Genomic DNA, 16,452 nt, shown 5'->3' on the forward strand with positions numbered 1-16,452 from the left:
GAGGTAAAATGCCATTATGGTGCAACGTGAGCGTTAGACGCAAGCGTTGTAGCCTTGTGTGAATTTTCTATTTGTTTTAGTTGTTTCAAGAAAATTCATACAAGGGATATGACGAGTGTAATACATACATATTTTATTTTAGCCTGAGAGGCTGTATTTTATTGAGCGTTGGAGACTGGCCGGAGCTAGTCATGAAATTTCCAGTTTTTGTGTTGAGCATTTTTGAGCTGTCGCATGCAGCATATTTCTATGGAAATGTAAATTGGGAAAGCATAAATATTTTCATTAAATTTATGTTTTTGTCCACTCACTCTAACAGTTTCAAATGTTTTCCCCTGGGTTCTTCGTTTTATAAATGCCCAGTTGCAGGTTAGCATAGTGAGGCCGAGCGTACATAGTGAAGAGGCATAGTCAATAGTATAGCTTCCGCTCATTTCTATTTATTTCTAGTTCCTCTCCTCTCAAGTAGAGTTGCTCTGAATATGTGGTTGTTGGTTATAGGATCATTTGTTAGATTAGTGAATTTTTTTTTTGGGAGATGTTGTGATTTGTGGGGAGCTCGAAGGCTCCAAGAGTTAAGGTTGGAGTTGGAACTTTTAGAAGTGTTTGCAGGTGTTTTATTATGAAGGGTTGTCCATTTTCAAGGGAGGTTTATGCCGAATTTTCGGTAAATTTTCCTTGGAGGTGGTCCCCGCAGGATTTACTTCGAGTTTCAGAGTGAAATTCGGGGTGGGTCTTGACAGTGTTAACATCATTTACATCGTAGTTACAACTTTCTTGAGAAATGATGATGAAGCGATTTATACAGAAAAAGAAAAGAAAAGAAAAGAAAAGAAAAGTAGGAGAAAATATTACGTAAGACTTTGAAACATAGTCCGTACTCTGACAAGGACCACTGAAGTATGGTGGCACATGGTTGCTGTCATATCAGTCCCCAAGCGGACGGTGGAGATTAACAGGTACGGATGAGCGGACGGTGGAGATGAGAACATTCCCATAACGCTCCCAGACTCTTTCTACTGGTATGAGGTCCAGCTCGGTCGGGACCCTTATAAGAGGGGAAAGGAGTAAAGACCCCTCCCCCTCTCTCTCTCTCACCACAGTGATCAATGCCAAATCTTCTTCATCTTTCTCTCTCTAGCTTCTGAATCGAATGGACAGTGATAGGCCTGAAAAGGAGGAAGAGGAAAGCCTCTTGATTCTCAGTCCACTTACTATTACAATCTCTTGAGAAGAAAAACAATTCCTCCCTTCAGTTTCTAATTCCTCCCAATTCGTGGAGTGTGAAAATAGAAAGTAGAATTTGGTTTCGACGTATGAGTTTAGTTGTGATAAGTAGTTGATAGGAAGGGAGGTGGATATCGGTATGAAGCTTTCCACATCAGGGTTCGGTCAGCAGGAAGGTAAACCCTATTGTTTGGTTGATTTTCGCATAGTAATCTAGTCCATTATCAACTGTATTTATTTATTGACAAGAAATGGAATGTCAGGAGGAGCTGAGAAGAAGTGCTTGAATTCGGAGCTGTGGCATGCATGCGCAGGGCCGCTGGTGTCGCTGCCCACATCTGGAACTCGGGTGGTTTACTTTCCTCAGGGCCACAGCGACCAGGTTGCGGCTACTACCAACAAACAAGTTGATGCTCACATACCAAACTACCCGAGTTTGCCTCCCCAGTTGATCTGTCAGCTCCACAATGTCACAATGCATGTGGGTTTTGCTTTGTCTTTTTTTATTCAGCTACATTTTGTCTTTTCATTTCTTGTAGAAGAAAGAACAAAAATGAGATAACCTGGAACTGATGTGATTTGGGTTTCAGGCAGATGTGGAGACGGATGAAGTATATGCCCAGATGACATTGCAGCCTTTGACTCCGGTAAATGCTACTTCTTTCCTCTCAGTTTTATTAATTTATCCTTAGTTGCATCATAACTTCTAAAGTTGGGTTAAACTACACATGCACAGCAAGAACAAAAGGAGACATTTCTTCCCATGGAGTTGGGAGTTCCAAGCAAGCAACCAACAAATTACTTTTGCAAGACACTCACCGCGAGTGACACTAGTACACATGGAGGCTTCTCTGTTCCTCGTCGCGCCGCTGAGAAAGTTTTTCCTCCACTGGTAATTCCTCCTTCGAACTGCAACTGTCTTTTATGTTGTTTTGTTTGACAGAGTAAGTTGCCGATGCTTCTTATTTAATATCTTGATGGTTTACTGCAGGATTTCTCGCTACAGCCACCAGCCCAGGAACTTATTGCTAGGGATCTCCATGATGTTGAGTGGAAGTTTAGGCACATTTTCCGAGGTAAGATTTGAAGTTTTGGTTTCTGATTGTCCCTTTTTCGTCTTATAGGAACTAGTATAGTTTAGCTTCCATTATGGTGCTTGACAACTGCTGGATTTTGGTAAGGATTCTAGTAAAGCAAGAAAAAAAGTGCTTCAAACTATTGGCTATATCAGGTTGGATGTTCTAAGGACTCGTGATATAAAAGTAGTGTGATCAATCATTGGTGCCAGGAAATGAGAAAGTGATACTTTTAAATGTCGTCCTAATTAAGCAATTTATGGTAGCTGTAGGAGTACATGAGTTGTCCTTGTATTTTGAGAGACATGGAACTGCTTTACTTATATAATTTATAAGGTGGTGGGACGCAGCTGTTAGTTAGAGTTCCCTTTGACTTTGGGCTGAATCCTTTCATAATTCTTCTTACAGTAATGATTATCGGATTGATTTATTGTATGATGACGGCATCGCAAAAAGCCAGATAGTCAGATACGCATTAGTTGTGCAATCCGGGTGGATCACCTACTTTCAATTTGTTTGGCTAGGTTTCTTACTACTATTGACAGGGAGTAGGTCGAGGAATGAAGGAAATATCTTTATTGGAGAACTTTTTTTCCCCAGAGTTTAATTGGCATATATAGTTTAGAATCTCTGGTCATAGCTGAACTGTAGATATCCAAAATCTCACCAGTGTCATAATTTATTTATTTTTATTTTTTCCTTTGGCAAGTGAATCCGAAGTAAACATCTGTTGGTAATATAGTTTTAAGATTATGCTCATATTGACCTAATGATGTACTTGAAGCAAAGAACATGCCATGTTAGACAGGGGTCACCACCTATTTGTTAGGGCAAAATAAAAAATGGTCCTGCCTATTTTGGTTTGCATCTATTCTTGTCAGGAGTAATTCTTGGTTGATTGTTATAGACTTCTGTATTTATACAAAGGTGTGTTTAGATGCATCATATTTATCATAAAGACATAAATGGAAAACACAGGCTTGGACTTTTCTGTATTCTAAGCATTATTTGCTATTTCTACGGGAGACCTGTATTGAGTTTACCATTGCTTTGACTATACCTTTCACATGTCATTGGTGCTTAAAGCATTTCATGATGTATTTGTCACACTGAGTGTCACACCTACTCCTACCCTTTCCACTGAGCCTGCAGAATATTGGACTTACAATGTGCTCAAGGAACTGCAATACTCACATTCGGTTTTGGTGCAAGAATAAAAAACCACCCAAGAGGGTCCCCACTCGTGAACAGTCACTGGACTAACTTCTGAATAAAGCTTGTTTTGAGTCATCTTGAAAGAGTACCTTTTTGTGTCAGTGAACGTTATGTTTTGATACAATTTTATCTACCTACTGTGGTCTGAAAATTAGTCAGATGAAGTGGTATTTAAAGAACCTACAAGATTTGTGGAGATATTTTTGGGCACTTGTTTAGAAATCATGGAAATCTTTCTCTGAAAGCATAGTCCAGTATAAATTCAATAAAACATGTAGTCAAGAATGGGGAGGAGCAGTTACAGTAAGCCACAGTATTATTCATGTACAACTTGCTTGGATAGGTATAAGTTGTTCAATCAGCTGGCATATCTGATACCAAGCACCTATCCCCATGTCTTCTATTATTACACTTGCTTTGGATGTTTCTTTTAGTTCAAGTACCATCCGGCTGCAACCATAGTTGTCCTTCCCATAGTCACTTTTCCAAATCTCTATTGGCTGGGGCATATCAGTTTTTTCTTTTACTTCCGGTGCGTAAATGGTAGGAAAGTGAGAAGTCTGAAAGAATAAAAGATTCTACTCTATGCGCTAGCCTTATAATGAGGAATGAAGGTGAGATGCATTTCTTTCGTCTTTGCGAGTACTTAGTAGAGCTGATTCTTTTGTTGGAGGAAAAGATGTATTAATTATTAGTGAAAAGGTGAATATCTCTATAAGTGGATAAAAATTCATATGGCTCTGAAGTAGCTTGTTTTACTAAGTGAGCTTTTGGTGGAAAAAGATATGCGATGGGTATAAGGGCTTTACAAGTAAAGACAAATAAGTTTTAACTTCAATGTTTGTACTTAAGCAATGGGTAGATTGGCGATGTATGAGACTGATGGTTCCCAATTGTTGTAGTTGCATGGAGGAAGTAGTGCTTCAGGCTGTGTATGAGAACTTATGCCAGTGTCTGGGGTTGTGTGGCGCGACAGTTCCTATGACATTTCCTGGACATAATAGATTCACGTGCAATACTCCTTATGGTGTACCTTCTACTTTTGAAAACAGCTAATGATCACATTATGGCATGGCATGTATAATGTATACTTCAATTCTGCCAACAGTACATGTGTGGTAAATCTGACCTCCATGGCTAGAGATTCTGTTGAATAGCTGATGACTGCAAGGGGTGCAAATGTGCAATAAGGAATTGAATTCACTGTCTTAAGAACACAGAGAATGAGAAATCTAGGATGCAGGTTAAAGAGGAGGAGAATTAAACTAGTTTAAAAGAAAGGAGGCAAAGTAGGCTAAGCTCAGTTTCCTGTTCTCAGATCTCTATGCTATAGTCTGTTACCGTAATACAAAGAAGAGTCTCGTCACAGGAAATCTCATAACGACAAACTTTCAGAGCACTGTAATATATTAAGAAACATTTTTATTTAGATTTTTAATTGTTGTAGATGAACCCAAACAATCACTTTACGTATGCTAATTATAGAAAACAATTAAAATATAAGAAGTTTCTGAGTTGGTGCTCACACTGAAATAAACAATTGTGTGTTTATCATTTATTGTTTCCTTACTTGTTCGGACTACCAATGCCTTAAGTATATGTCATTGTATAATACCTAAATGTGTCATAAGGAAAATATTTAGGGCTCCTGGAGATAAAATTGCTCTGAAGAGGAGAATAATGTGGCTAATCAGCTATTGAGTGAGTGTAGCAGCAATGATGATGGCATAGATTAGTGGGAAAGTGAGCAAAGATGTCATATGGTATAAGAATTTAACACTAGGTTGCACAAGCAACAAAGACAAAAAATATAGAAGTGGTATGTGAGAACACTGAGTCAAGTCAAAAGTCTCATATATGCTAAAAGGGGATGAAATACATAAGGGAATATACAGCTGATATGATGATGGAAATAGCTTTGTAGGCTTTAATCAAGAGACAATCCATATAGATGGTCCGATCAGTGTTGCCAGATTTTGATGATTTTTTTACTGTTTACAAAAGTTCCAAATTGTATACTTTCGCTTAATTTGTTTTGATTGTCCTGATGGGACATACTTGGATACACAGCCAAACTGTTGAGTTCACTTATAGTATTAAATGGATGCTGATATTTAGTGCTGAAAGAAACATATATGGGCTTGCAAACATAAAGAGGCTTGCACTGCTGATTTGCATTATGGTATAGTAGTACATCAATTACTATCTTCAAGGAAACCCAGGAAAAACTAATCTGTTTTATGCTTTGCTGATTTTACAGGACAGCCAAAACGGCATCTTCTCACGACAGGTTGGAGTGTATTTGTTAGTGCCAAAAGGCTTGTTGCTGGAGATTCTGTTCTTTTTATTTGGTAGTTCTTTTCATCTAATTTTTTTTCTTGCTATTTTTTATATATTTATGTAAAATCATGAACTAATATACTCGTTAATTATTTTATCGTAGGAATGAAAAGAATCAGCTCCTTTTGGGGATTCGCCGTGCAACTCGACCACAAACTGTGATGCCGTCATCTGTTTTGTCAAGTGATAGCATGCACATCGGACTTCTTGCTGCTGCTGCCCATGCATCTTCAACTAATAGCTGTTTTACTGTATTTTATAATCCAAGGTGACAAAAAATCCATGTTTTCTATTCTTTCCAATTCTTACATTTGCTTTTGCTTATACGTTTATTATGTCCAGGGCTAGTCCATCTGAGTTTGTCATACCCCTATCAAAATACATTAAAGCAGTATTTCACACACGTGTTTCAGTTGGGATGCGATTTCGGATGCTTTTTGAGACTGAAGAGTCAAGTGTCAGACGGTAATATAACTAGACATGGTCAAATACAGTATTTTTATAATGATTGCTTATGTGTAATTAGCCTGGTTTCTTTACGTTATACAGATCCTTTATACTTGCTTGTGCAGAAGATGGACAAACTATATTGATTACCGCACATTATTAATGTTTATTAATTGTGACCTTAAATTAAACTAGGTTAAAACATGTTTGTCCTTCGTAGCATTTCATCAACATATTTTTCCATTATGTAGGCTGTTTTCCTATAGATAGATAATAGATGCAGGTCGATGTATACTATTTTTGCATTTTCAATGGGTGTATAATTGAAATATTCAATGATTGTCTTGTCCAGGTACATGGGTACAATAACTGGCATAAGTGATCTGGATCCTGTTCGGTGGCCAAATTCTCACTGGCGATCTGTCAAGGTAATAAAGCTTAGTACTAAAAATTGTAATTGCTTCTGTTTATTCATTCAGGGTTTCATTTCAAACCCTATATAATGGATGAGTACATTACACATCCGGTATTGTGCTCCTCTAACAGATATAACAAAATATCCATGTATTTCCATGTCTGCTTATCATACAGACATAAAGTGATGGCAAACTACCAGCTTGTTGTTATGATTGTTATCATGTGTGTTGTTGTTATTTTCACTTCCTTTTAATTGCACAAAAGTATCGATGGAACCAACAAATTTCTTGCTTGTATGTGTGACAATCTGTTGACAAAAGAGTTATGTTATTATGAAGAGAAATGTTTTGTTATTTTGAAGTGTGAAATATATATGAACTGTTTTTTAAGGGAATTAAACCTGTAGTCTATAGATACTTGGACAACGTAAGTGTAAATAAATGGTAGTATCTGACTAAACAAGAAGCTATAAAAGTATCATGATTTCTTCCTGTGTGTAAATTTGATCGGAGTTGGTTCCTCAACTATAGGGAAAGGGTGATAACACAACCTCTGTTCTGCTTTGACTATACAAGTCATGTATTTGATAAGTGCAAAAAATATCCGCAGGTTCATATGTTGCCATTTTGATAGTTACTTGGAATCAAAGTTGAAAAAATATGTTGCGTTTCAAAACCATAACACTTATCTTTACATTCATTAGTATTCCATACAATGGTCCTTAACATGTTTTCCTTCTTTCTCACCATATTTATTTCTAGATTTGTAACTGAATACATGGTCACTTGGTCAGGATTCAGGACCTTGTTGCCTCTGTCTAAATTGTCCTTTTTGATTTTTGATCTTATATTTTATTTGGTTTTTGAACATTTGTTCTTTCCTTGGTGTAGGTTGGTTGGGATGAGTCAACTGCAGGTGAGAGGCAGCCAAGGGTTTCATTGTGGGAGATTGAGCCTTTGACCACTTTCCCCATGTACCCATCACTATTTCCCCTCCGACTGAAGCGTCCTTGGCATCCTGGGGCTTCATCAATGCATGGTATAATATATATTTTTAATGTGTTATTATTTTGTGTCTTTATTACCTTTTAGGCATTTAGGTGTGTCAATGCTCAAAAAGAATGCTTTTCAGTATTCTTCACATATCCATTGCCTTGAGCGTATTGCACAAACGGTTTTGGGAAGCAATTGCATTGTCACCACATTTTTCTCATGTGGAATGTATATATTCTCCAATATAACACACATGTATTGGATTGCTGTGCTGACTGTGTTTCTTGAGTTCCTCATGCAACTTGTATGATTTTTAATCCTTTTTTTGTTTGGTTTCTGGCTAACTGCTCCTTAAACTTCCATATAATTGCTTAATACACTGATGATTTTCTCGTAAAAATACTTGGTACTAGATTTACAGAAGGTTTGGCACATGTAGCATTGTTTTACTATCCACTACATCAGGTTGTTCAAAAGTCAGAATTTGTCCATGAAGGACCACATACGAAAGCTGTCATAGTCAAAGGGTGATTAGAGGTTTATATAGTTAAGCTGTTATTCGTTCTTTGTTGATATTGCAGATAACAGAGATGAAGCAGCTAACTTAATGTGGCTGAGGGGGGCAACTGGAGAGCAAGGTCTTCAATCCATGAACTTCCAAGCTGTTGGTATGTTTCCCTGGATGCAGCAGAGATTGGATTCAACATTGATGGGAAATGACCCCAATCAGCAGTACCAGGCCATGTTGGCTGCTGGTTTACAAAATGTAGGAAGCGGAGATCAGCTAAGACAACATGTAATGCACTTCCAGCAGCCTCTTCAGTACCTTCAGCAGCCGGGTAGCCACAATCCTCTGTTGCAGCTGCAACAGCAAGTAATTCCGCAATCAGTCCCTCATAATATGCTGCAGGCGCAGCCACAAGTTTCAATGGAGAATCTGCCACAGCACCTTCTACCACCGCAATTTAACAATCAAACAGAGGAAGAGCCGCATCAACAACAGAACACCTATCATGATGCACTTAAGGTTCAAAGTGAACAACTTCATCGGAGTCAGCAAATGAATGTGCCATCTCCATCATTTTCTAGAGCAGACTACACGGATTCAAGCACAAAGTTGTCGGGATCTACTAACTCTAGACAGAACACGCTTGGTTCATTGTGTCCTGAAGGGAGTAATAGTGTTTTAAACAGAGCTGGTCCAGCTGAGCAGTTACCTCAACAATCTTGGACTCCAAAGTTTGCATATGCGCAGGCCAATGCCTTTGCCAACCCAATGTCATTCGCACCTTTTAATGAGAAAGACAACGCAGTTGAGCAAGAGAATTGTAATTCAGATTCCCAAAATCCTACTCTCTTTGGTGTTAATATAGAGTCATCTGGGCTTGTATTCCCCACCACAGTGCCCAACTTTGCCACTTCTTCAAATGATGCTGACATGCCAATGCCTTTAGGGGATTCTGGGTTTCAGAGTTCTCTGTATGGTTGCATACAAGATTCGACTGAGTTGTTGCATGGTGCAGGTCAAGTTGACCCACCTACCCCAAACTGTACATTTGTCAAGGTCTGCGCTGAAAATGATTGGATATTGTTGGTTTTTGGTACTCTTTCTCTCTTTAAATTGTTGGACAGATGATGCTGTGTTCTTGGTGCAGGTGTATAAGTCAGGGTCGGTTGGCCGCTCACTGGACATCTCCCGGTTCAGCAGCTATAATCAGCTGCGAGAAGAACTGGCCCAGATGTTTGGCATTGAGGGGAAGTTGGAAGATTGTCTTAGATCAGGCTGGCAGCTTGTATTCGTTGACAGGGAGGACGATGTGCTTCTTCTTGGAGACGACCCATGGGAGTAAGTTCTTGATTCAGTTTCATATGGACAATTTTATATTAGAATACCTTGAACCATGTAGATTCTCATAAATCCTATTTTGAACCTTGCTCAGTTGATTGATGGATATCAAACTATCCAAAGAATTCTAAAACTTATCGACTATGGTTTATAATTGTTGTTAGTATTATAAGATAAATGTGGTTGACTTCAACTTTCAATAATAGACAAACAAAACTTAATAGGACTGAGATTGACAGATTGTAAATTCGAGTTCTAAACTTAACTCCTAATCCATATATTGGAGAGTATAGGTGCTTGGTAGATATAAAAGATTGTTTTTGCTTTACATTCTAACTATTGTCTTCAAAGTGATGGCAGAGATGTTTTGTGACATGCAAGGTGGTTATGAACCTCTCCCGTCTCAAATTATACTATTTGATAGGATAAAAGATAACTGAAAACTTATTAATTATCATTCAAGCATAATATTTAATCCCAAAAAGCGGTCAGTTTACCCTGTATAGTTATGAAGATGGCAGGAGTGCAAATATGTAATTAGTACAGGTTTACATAATTTTGAAGAGAAGGGTGAGAGTTTTTATATTTATGTCAGTTTCCTGGGGATGGAGTTGATCTATTCAGTAGCGAGTATTTTTTTTTTTTCAGGAATCTTCATTGATTATCTTTCGTCCTTTGTTTAGTTGGTTGCTCAAAGTCATTTACTGTACATTCTATGAGGAAGCAGCCAATAGTTTTGGGTTCTTAGTTTCTCATTTTATAAAAAATGGTATGCAGGTCATTTGTGAACAATGTTTGGTATATCAAGATACTTTCTCCTGAGGATGTGCACAAAATGGGCGACCAAGCAGTTGATTCCTTTACCCCAAATGCGGGTCAAAGAGTGAATAGCAGTGCAAATGAAACTCAAGACCATATTTCTGGGCTACCATCTCTCGGCTCACTTGAGTATTGAATTTTGGTGCTTGTATGAAAAACTTCCACGCATGATGCTTCTGACCCTCATAGCAAGGAGAAATTCCTGTTGGACAGTAACATGTGATCTGCTCAATCTGGGGTTATCTCTCGCTATTTGAGTGTGCACCAGTATTATAAGACTCATCTCCCAGACTGTTTAGCTCTGATGAATTTAATTTTTATGGTTGAAGTATATTCAAGTCGGAAACTTGGATGAGTAATCATTACACGCTGTTCAATTATGTGATGCTGTTCATGTGATAGTGTGTATCAAGTGCTGTATGATCTCTTAATTCTTGTGATATATATTTGCAAAAGTTATATATTATTTGGAAGTGAGTTTTTAATTCTACTAAAATCATACTCTCTTTGAAAGTGAGTTGGCATCATACGAAGAATCAGATAGAACCGACCTTTGCCGGGGTTATGGTTATGACATGGTGAGAGTAAATCATTATCCAGTCAGTACTCAATAGGCAGACTCCAGTAGACCACACAAATAACTAGTCTTTCACATATGAATCTTCTAGCTTGAGTGTTACTAAACAATATAGTACGGCCGCTAGTCTTACAATAGAATCCCCTACTAAACCCAGCACAGTAGCTCAGTAGGCAACAATCTAATTAGTGTTAACAACTTTGAACTCCCTCCGTTCAGTAAGTAGCAACAACTCAACAGTCAACACTTGCATCAATCAATCTCCACAATATTTCAACTAAAGATGCTAAGTCTTTGCAGTTGAATTTGCTTTTCAACTGCTCCCCATGTCTATGCATGTTTTTATTGCGCCAAATCCACCAAGCAACATAACAAACAAAAAAACACACTCAGCAGCAGAAGAACTTACATGATGCAACAAGTCAAGGAAGGTCTGGACAATCCCACAAGGACTTTGCACCAACTTTCCAATTGTAATTATACACGTCTCTCATATTACTAGATTTTTTTCATCACTGGGGTACAGGTAACAAACGTCACAATATCTCTCAAGCTTACAGAGAACCTGTAAATTTACATTGTATTAAGCAATCAAATTGAATGCTGAATGGAATGTATATATCTAATTTAGATTATATCACAGATTCATACGTAGGTCATGAACAACAGGCCGAACCTATCAGATGGTAAACCATTTATGTGATAATGAAACAAGTGAGCCACTTCCTACTTGTTAAAGAACTTGTTTTCTGAACTGAAGGGTTTATGGCAAAGGTTTGGGATGCTTTTCAAGAACGTACCAACAGTATCAGCATTATTAACAAGATAACCAGGCAAAACAACATCAATGAGAGATAACATACCCAGCCAATGACGAGGCCAAAACTTAACAGTCATGTCATCCCCAATTCTACAAATTAGACCTTGCCTTAGGAGGGAGGATCCATGAGCAATGCTCCAGTAATCTGCATCAGTGATGTTTCTGCCAGTAAGGTATTTAGCATATGTCTAATCTTTCCTTACCAGGCAACAGCGTTCAAACCCCATATGGGCAAAATCACTGAAAAGGGGCAACAACCGTATTAGCATAAACTCACAAAGCGTTAAATCTCAACCTATAAGATAAACCAACGAAGCAATTTTGGCTTGTAAATTTGCAATCTTTACAAGATATACCGACGAGGCAGCAAGGGCTGGTTTGCAATATTCTTAAGATAAATCGACGAGGCAACAATGACTTGTTAATTTGCAAAACCCAACAAGGCAGCAATGGCTTGTTTGCAATCTTCATAAGATAAACTGACCAGGCAACAATGACTTGTTAATTTGCAATCTTTACAAGATAAACCGACCAGGCAGCAATGACTTGTTTGCCATCTTTAAAAGATAAACCGTCAAGGCAACAATGGCTTGTTAATTTTAAATCTTTATAAGATAAACCGACGAGGCAACAATTTTAGTAGACTCCTCCAACAATGCTTTAATTCAGAGGCAACAACTAGGGACCAACTCCCGCTAGTCTTTTCAAATCTTTCCCATACCCTTATTTCGATGGGATCAACCTTGTCACAATTAATTGTTACCTTGTAACAATAATTAAGGGACTGATGAAAGAAGAAACCCCTCAGAATTCAGGAAAGGACAACATGAAATCCAGTAAAAAATGGTTCCTCAACCTCAAGAAAAGAGGGAGCACCAGTATTTTGAATTGAGATTTCATGCATGTCTCTCTCAGATTACTGGTTTCTTCTCCATTTGGGACACTCCCTGATTCATTCTTGGGACAGATGGCAGCTAAAATGGCCACTCCTAGACCCATTACATCAGGCTGAACCGTATATCAAATAAGAGTATAAGCTCTGATTAATGTCTGAGACTACAAGCAAGTTCAGAATATGCATACTTAACATACATTAATCTGGACCTCATAGCATATGTGAATATTGAGTGCAAAGTGGAAATGCAAAGAGACTACAGAATTAAGATACCTAAAATGGATAGCACATCAGTTGAGATAGATATGTATCCATGAAACCTTGTATGGTTCATGCATGTAGGAATCCTGATGGCTACCAGGTATATAATAAAGCTAGCATGTTTCTTCAGAGTCAATGGGGCTCAGTGACCCTAGAGAGAGTGAGAGAGTGCTCTCAGTATGTTCATCAATGAGCCACCTACTGATCCAACTCCCAAGCCATACAAATTTCACATGTCCATATACATTGAGCAATATATTGTGAAGGTGAAAGCAGAAGAAAATAACCTTGAGAATATTTTCTGTAAGCTGTGCAGGACCTCTCGGTGAAAGATACGCAACTGTTGGTGGAGGTCTGTACCTGTGAACGTCAACTGTAGGGAGGATTTTTTCTGTAGGGTTTCTGTTTTTAAGACATAGAAAAGTCAGTGTCCTATGACTCCTATCAGAGTTGTAAGGCAATGGAAGCATTTTTTCAAGAAAGCTGCGCTATAAGAACCTAAGAGTGCCCATACAACAGTACAAGAACACAATTCGGAGAGGCGGAGGCATTCATGGAGGATGCTTGGAACTGAGCATCTCCGCCTCTCCGGCGTCGGAGGCTGACTTGCGTCGGTGCGGGAAACTCGCCCGGATTTCGGATTCGCCATGAATGGAGGGGGCTGGCCAACCATCCATCCATGTGAAGCAGCCAAGTGATCTGATCACTACATATCTTAGTAGTCAGTAGTATTAGTGAATAGTGAGTTCTGTGCCATCCATGATATCCTTAACAATGTTAACGGAGCCGATCCTCCCGCCGGTGGTGCTATCCTCCGCCGCGAACACGAAATTGAAAAAGCAAAGAATAAGATGAAAGGTAGAAACGTACTGCACGGGTCGTGGTGTATTTGGATGGATATTACTCATGAAAGGCAGGAATTGAATATCGAGACTCAGAAGCAAAGCTATCGATGCAGTAGATGATGAATTCGGAGAGGCGGAGGCATTCATGTCCATGAAGGCGTGCCAGCTGCCTACTGACTACTATATCTCCCAGACTCCCACGTAAGTCTCTCCTCTTTTTTCTTTTTTGAACAAGCCACTAAGTCTCATTTAAATGGATAATTAACATTTATTGTTAAACACATGATAATAAGCATGCTTATTAAATTCTAATAAAATTTATATTATATGACTCTTGATACTTTTTAATTAATTATAGGACTAATTTCAGTTTACCCTTATTAACTTTAGGTCGATCATCATGTTAGTTCTTCTTCTTTCAATTTCATCAAAAACACCCCTCAACTCCTAATTTTCATCAGCCGTGCATGTCCAAATCTCCAATCTCCATCCAATTCCTTTGTCAAGTGGTGACTTGATATCAAGAAGAAAATCAAATTTTGAAAGTTACTTTTCAGACCATTTTTTCCCCATATCGATACACATCTTCTTTCCCATCACAACCCGTTAACCTTAGTGATTTTGGTGGGATTGAATACAATTTGCCTATTTTTCCTTTTTTCTTTCTTCTTGATATCAAATCATCACTTGACAAAAGAGTAAGTTAGGAGTGGGATGGAGATTGGAGGTTTGGACATGCGCGGCTGATGAAAATTAGAAGTTGAGGGGTGTTTTTGATGAAATTAAAAGAAGAAGGACTAACATGATAATCGACCTAAAGTTGATGGGGGTAAATTGAAATAAGTTCTTAATTATATGATTTTGATTATTATGTTATTGGTTTTATAGATAGAAATTTATATTACATGTCTACTGATGTGATATAATTTGTTTAATTGATTATATAAGTGTACATTTTTATGAACCAACTATATCTAGCATATACAATTTTGAAAAATCGGCCATAGGATATGATAAATATAGTGAAATACGGCTAGGGTATGAAAATCACAAATTTTCAATTACGTTTGGATCTTGATCTACACGGTCAACTCTATTTACGTTTATGTTTTTCTATGGAGAGCCTTATCCTCGCAAGGTAAACTTCCCTAAGTATTTGTATGGCAACTACATCTCATCAAAGGAATAGTGTGTGGGCGGAAGTATCGACCAAAATAAGTCACAAAGACGTAGATAAGAGTGTTTTCGTGTAATAAATAACTTTGGTTCATTATTGACCGCATCGATCGAAACCCAAACATTGTCGAAAAAATGTGAATTTTTTTTCCATAGACATATTTAAGTGTACTTAATACATCTGACGACGGAATTTTTATTTTATGAATTTTAGTAATTGGAACCACAACATGTCTACTAATATAGTATAATTTGTTTAGTGTTATATGCAAGTGTACATCTTTGTGAACTAACTATAACTAGAAAATAAAATTTAAAAAAATCGACCGTTAGATGTGATCGGTATAGTGAAATACGACTACGGTAGAAAAATCATAAATTTTCGATAATGTTTTGGCCCCGATCGACACAGTCAACACTAATTATGTTTATGCATCCCTATGGTGAGCCCTATCTTTGGGAGGTAATCTTCCCCTAATTTTTATATGGGCTGCTACATCTTATCTACGTGAGAGTGTGTGGGCAAAAGAATCAACCAAAATAAGTCACAAAGTGGTAGACAAGAGCGTTTCCATGTAATAAGTGACGTTGATTAAGGGTTGACCGCGTCGAAACCCAAATGTTATCGAAAATATGTGAATTTTTTTCCATAGACATATTTAAGTGTACTTAACACATCGGACGGTCAAATTTTAATTTTGTGAATTTTAGTCATTAGAACCACGACATGTCTACTAATGTGGTATAATTTGTTGAGTGTTATATGCAAGTGTACATATTTGTGAACAAACTATAACTAGAAAATAAAATTTTGAAAAATCAGCCGTTGGATGTGATCGTTACATTGAAATACTGCTACTGTATAAAAATAACATATTTTCGATAATGTTTGGACCCCGATCGACGCGGTCAACCTTATGTATTGCTTTACCGCCTTAAGGGTAGCAGTGTCAAGTGGGGATGAATATCTCAAAATTTTTATGTAGATGGACATAGCTCATTGCCGTGAAGGTGTATGAGTTTTCGAGAAATTTTCCGGGCACCCGAGCTATTTATTAATCTTTTTTGAAGTTGTAAAATTTATGAAATTCCTGAAAATGTCAAAAATTTATTCAAAAAAAATTAAAAGAAAATGTCAATAAATAGTTATGGCTTTAGGAAATTTTTTTGGTTTTGATAATGACAAAATAAAAATAGTTGTATGTTTTGAATTTTATAGGTAATAAGGTTAAGAGAAATTTTATTCACATATACCAAATTTTTTAATGCACACTTCTATTTTTTACAATTTTTTTAATATAATTTTACCCTTTTCATGAAGATGAAAAAAAAAAACTAAATAATAAACAAATTTCAGTTTTGATGCTAAGCTTTTAAAAAACTATACATATTTACTATTATGAGAATCGGTAGTCTGCAAGCTTCCTAGTGATATCAAATTTTCATAATATTTCGACTTAATAGACCGCAAGCATCTCATGCCTTTCACATACATTTTT

The 16,452-nt window shown here is 37.5% G+C and overlaps 1 protein-coding gene across 2 annotated transcripts; it reads left to right on the forward strand.

Annotated features, from left to right (window-relative positions):
* The first annotated feature begins 1,293 nt into the window (after positions 1 to 1,293).
* LOC101295755 (auxin response factor 8-like) lies at positions 1,294 to 10,833 on the forward strand. Of its 2 annotated transcripts, XM_004288534.1 has the most exons (13): positions 1,294 to 1,403; positions 1,491 to 1,708; positions 1,818 to 1,874; positions 1,964 to 2,119; positions 2,219 to 2,303; positions 5,779 to 5,869; positions 5,962 to 6,126; positions 6,201 to 6,323; positions 6,658 to 6,733; positions 7,613 to 7,760; positions 8,296 to 9,278; positions 9,370 to 9,560; positions 10,338 to 10,833. In XM_004288534.1, exons 1-13 carry the CDS (start codon positions 1,367 to 1,369, stop codon positions 10,513 to 10,515), a joined length of 2,508 nt encoding a protein of 835 aa, XP_004288582.1. In that variant the 5' UTR covers positions 1,294 to 1,366; the 3' UTR covers positions 10,516 to 10,833. The 2 variants fall into 2 exon arrangements, with proteins under 2 accessions (XP_004288582.1, XP_004288583.1); XM_004288535.1 differs by lacking the exon at positions 10,338 to 10,833 and having other exon boundaries at positions 1,367 to 1,403; positions 1,494 to 1,708; positions 9,370 to 9,564.
* Positions 10,834 to 16,452: the final 5,619 nt, after the last annotated feature.

The sequence above is a fragment of the Fragaria vesca genome, linkage group LG1, assembly GCF_000184155.1.
Source record: "Fragaria vesca subsp. vesca linkage group LG1, FraVesHawaii_1.0, whole genome shotgun sequence".
Lineage (NCBI taxonomy): Eukaryota > Viridiplantae > Streptophyta > Magnoliopsida > Rosales > Rosaceae > Fragaria > Fragaria vesca.

Excerpts from the sequence above, each read along its gene's own strand:
- LOC101295755 (XM_004288534.1), top strand. The coding sequence starts at position 1,367 with ATGAAGCTTTCCACATCAGGGTTCGGTCAGCAGGAAG. Across the intron at positions 7,761-8,295 it reads TGGGGCTTCATCAATGCATG|ATAACAGAGATGAAGCAGCT; the intron begins GTATAATATATA and ends TTGATATTGCAG. Across the intron at positions 9,561-10,337 it reads CTTGGAGACGACCCATGGGA|GTCATTTGTGAACAATGTTT; the intron begins GTAAGTTCTTGA and ends AATGGTATGCAG.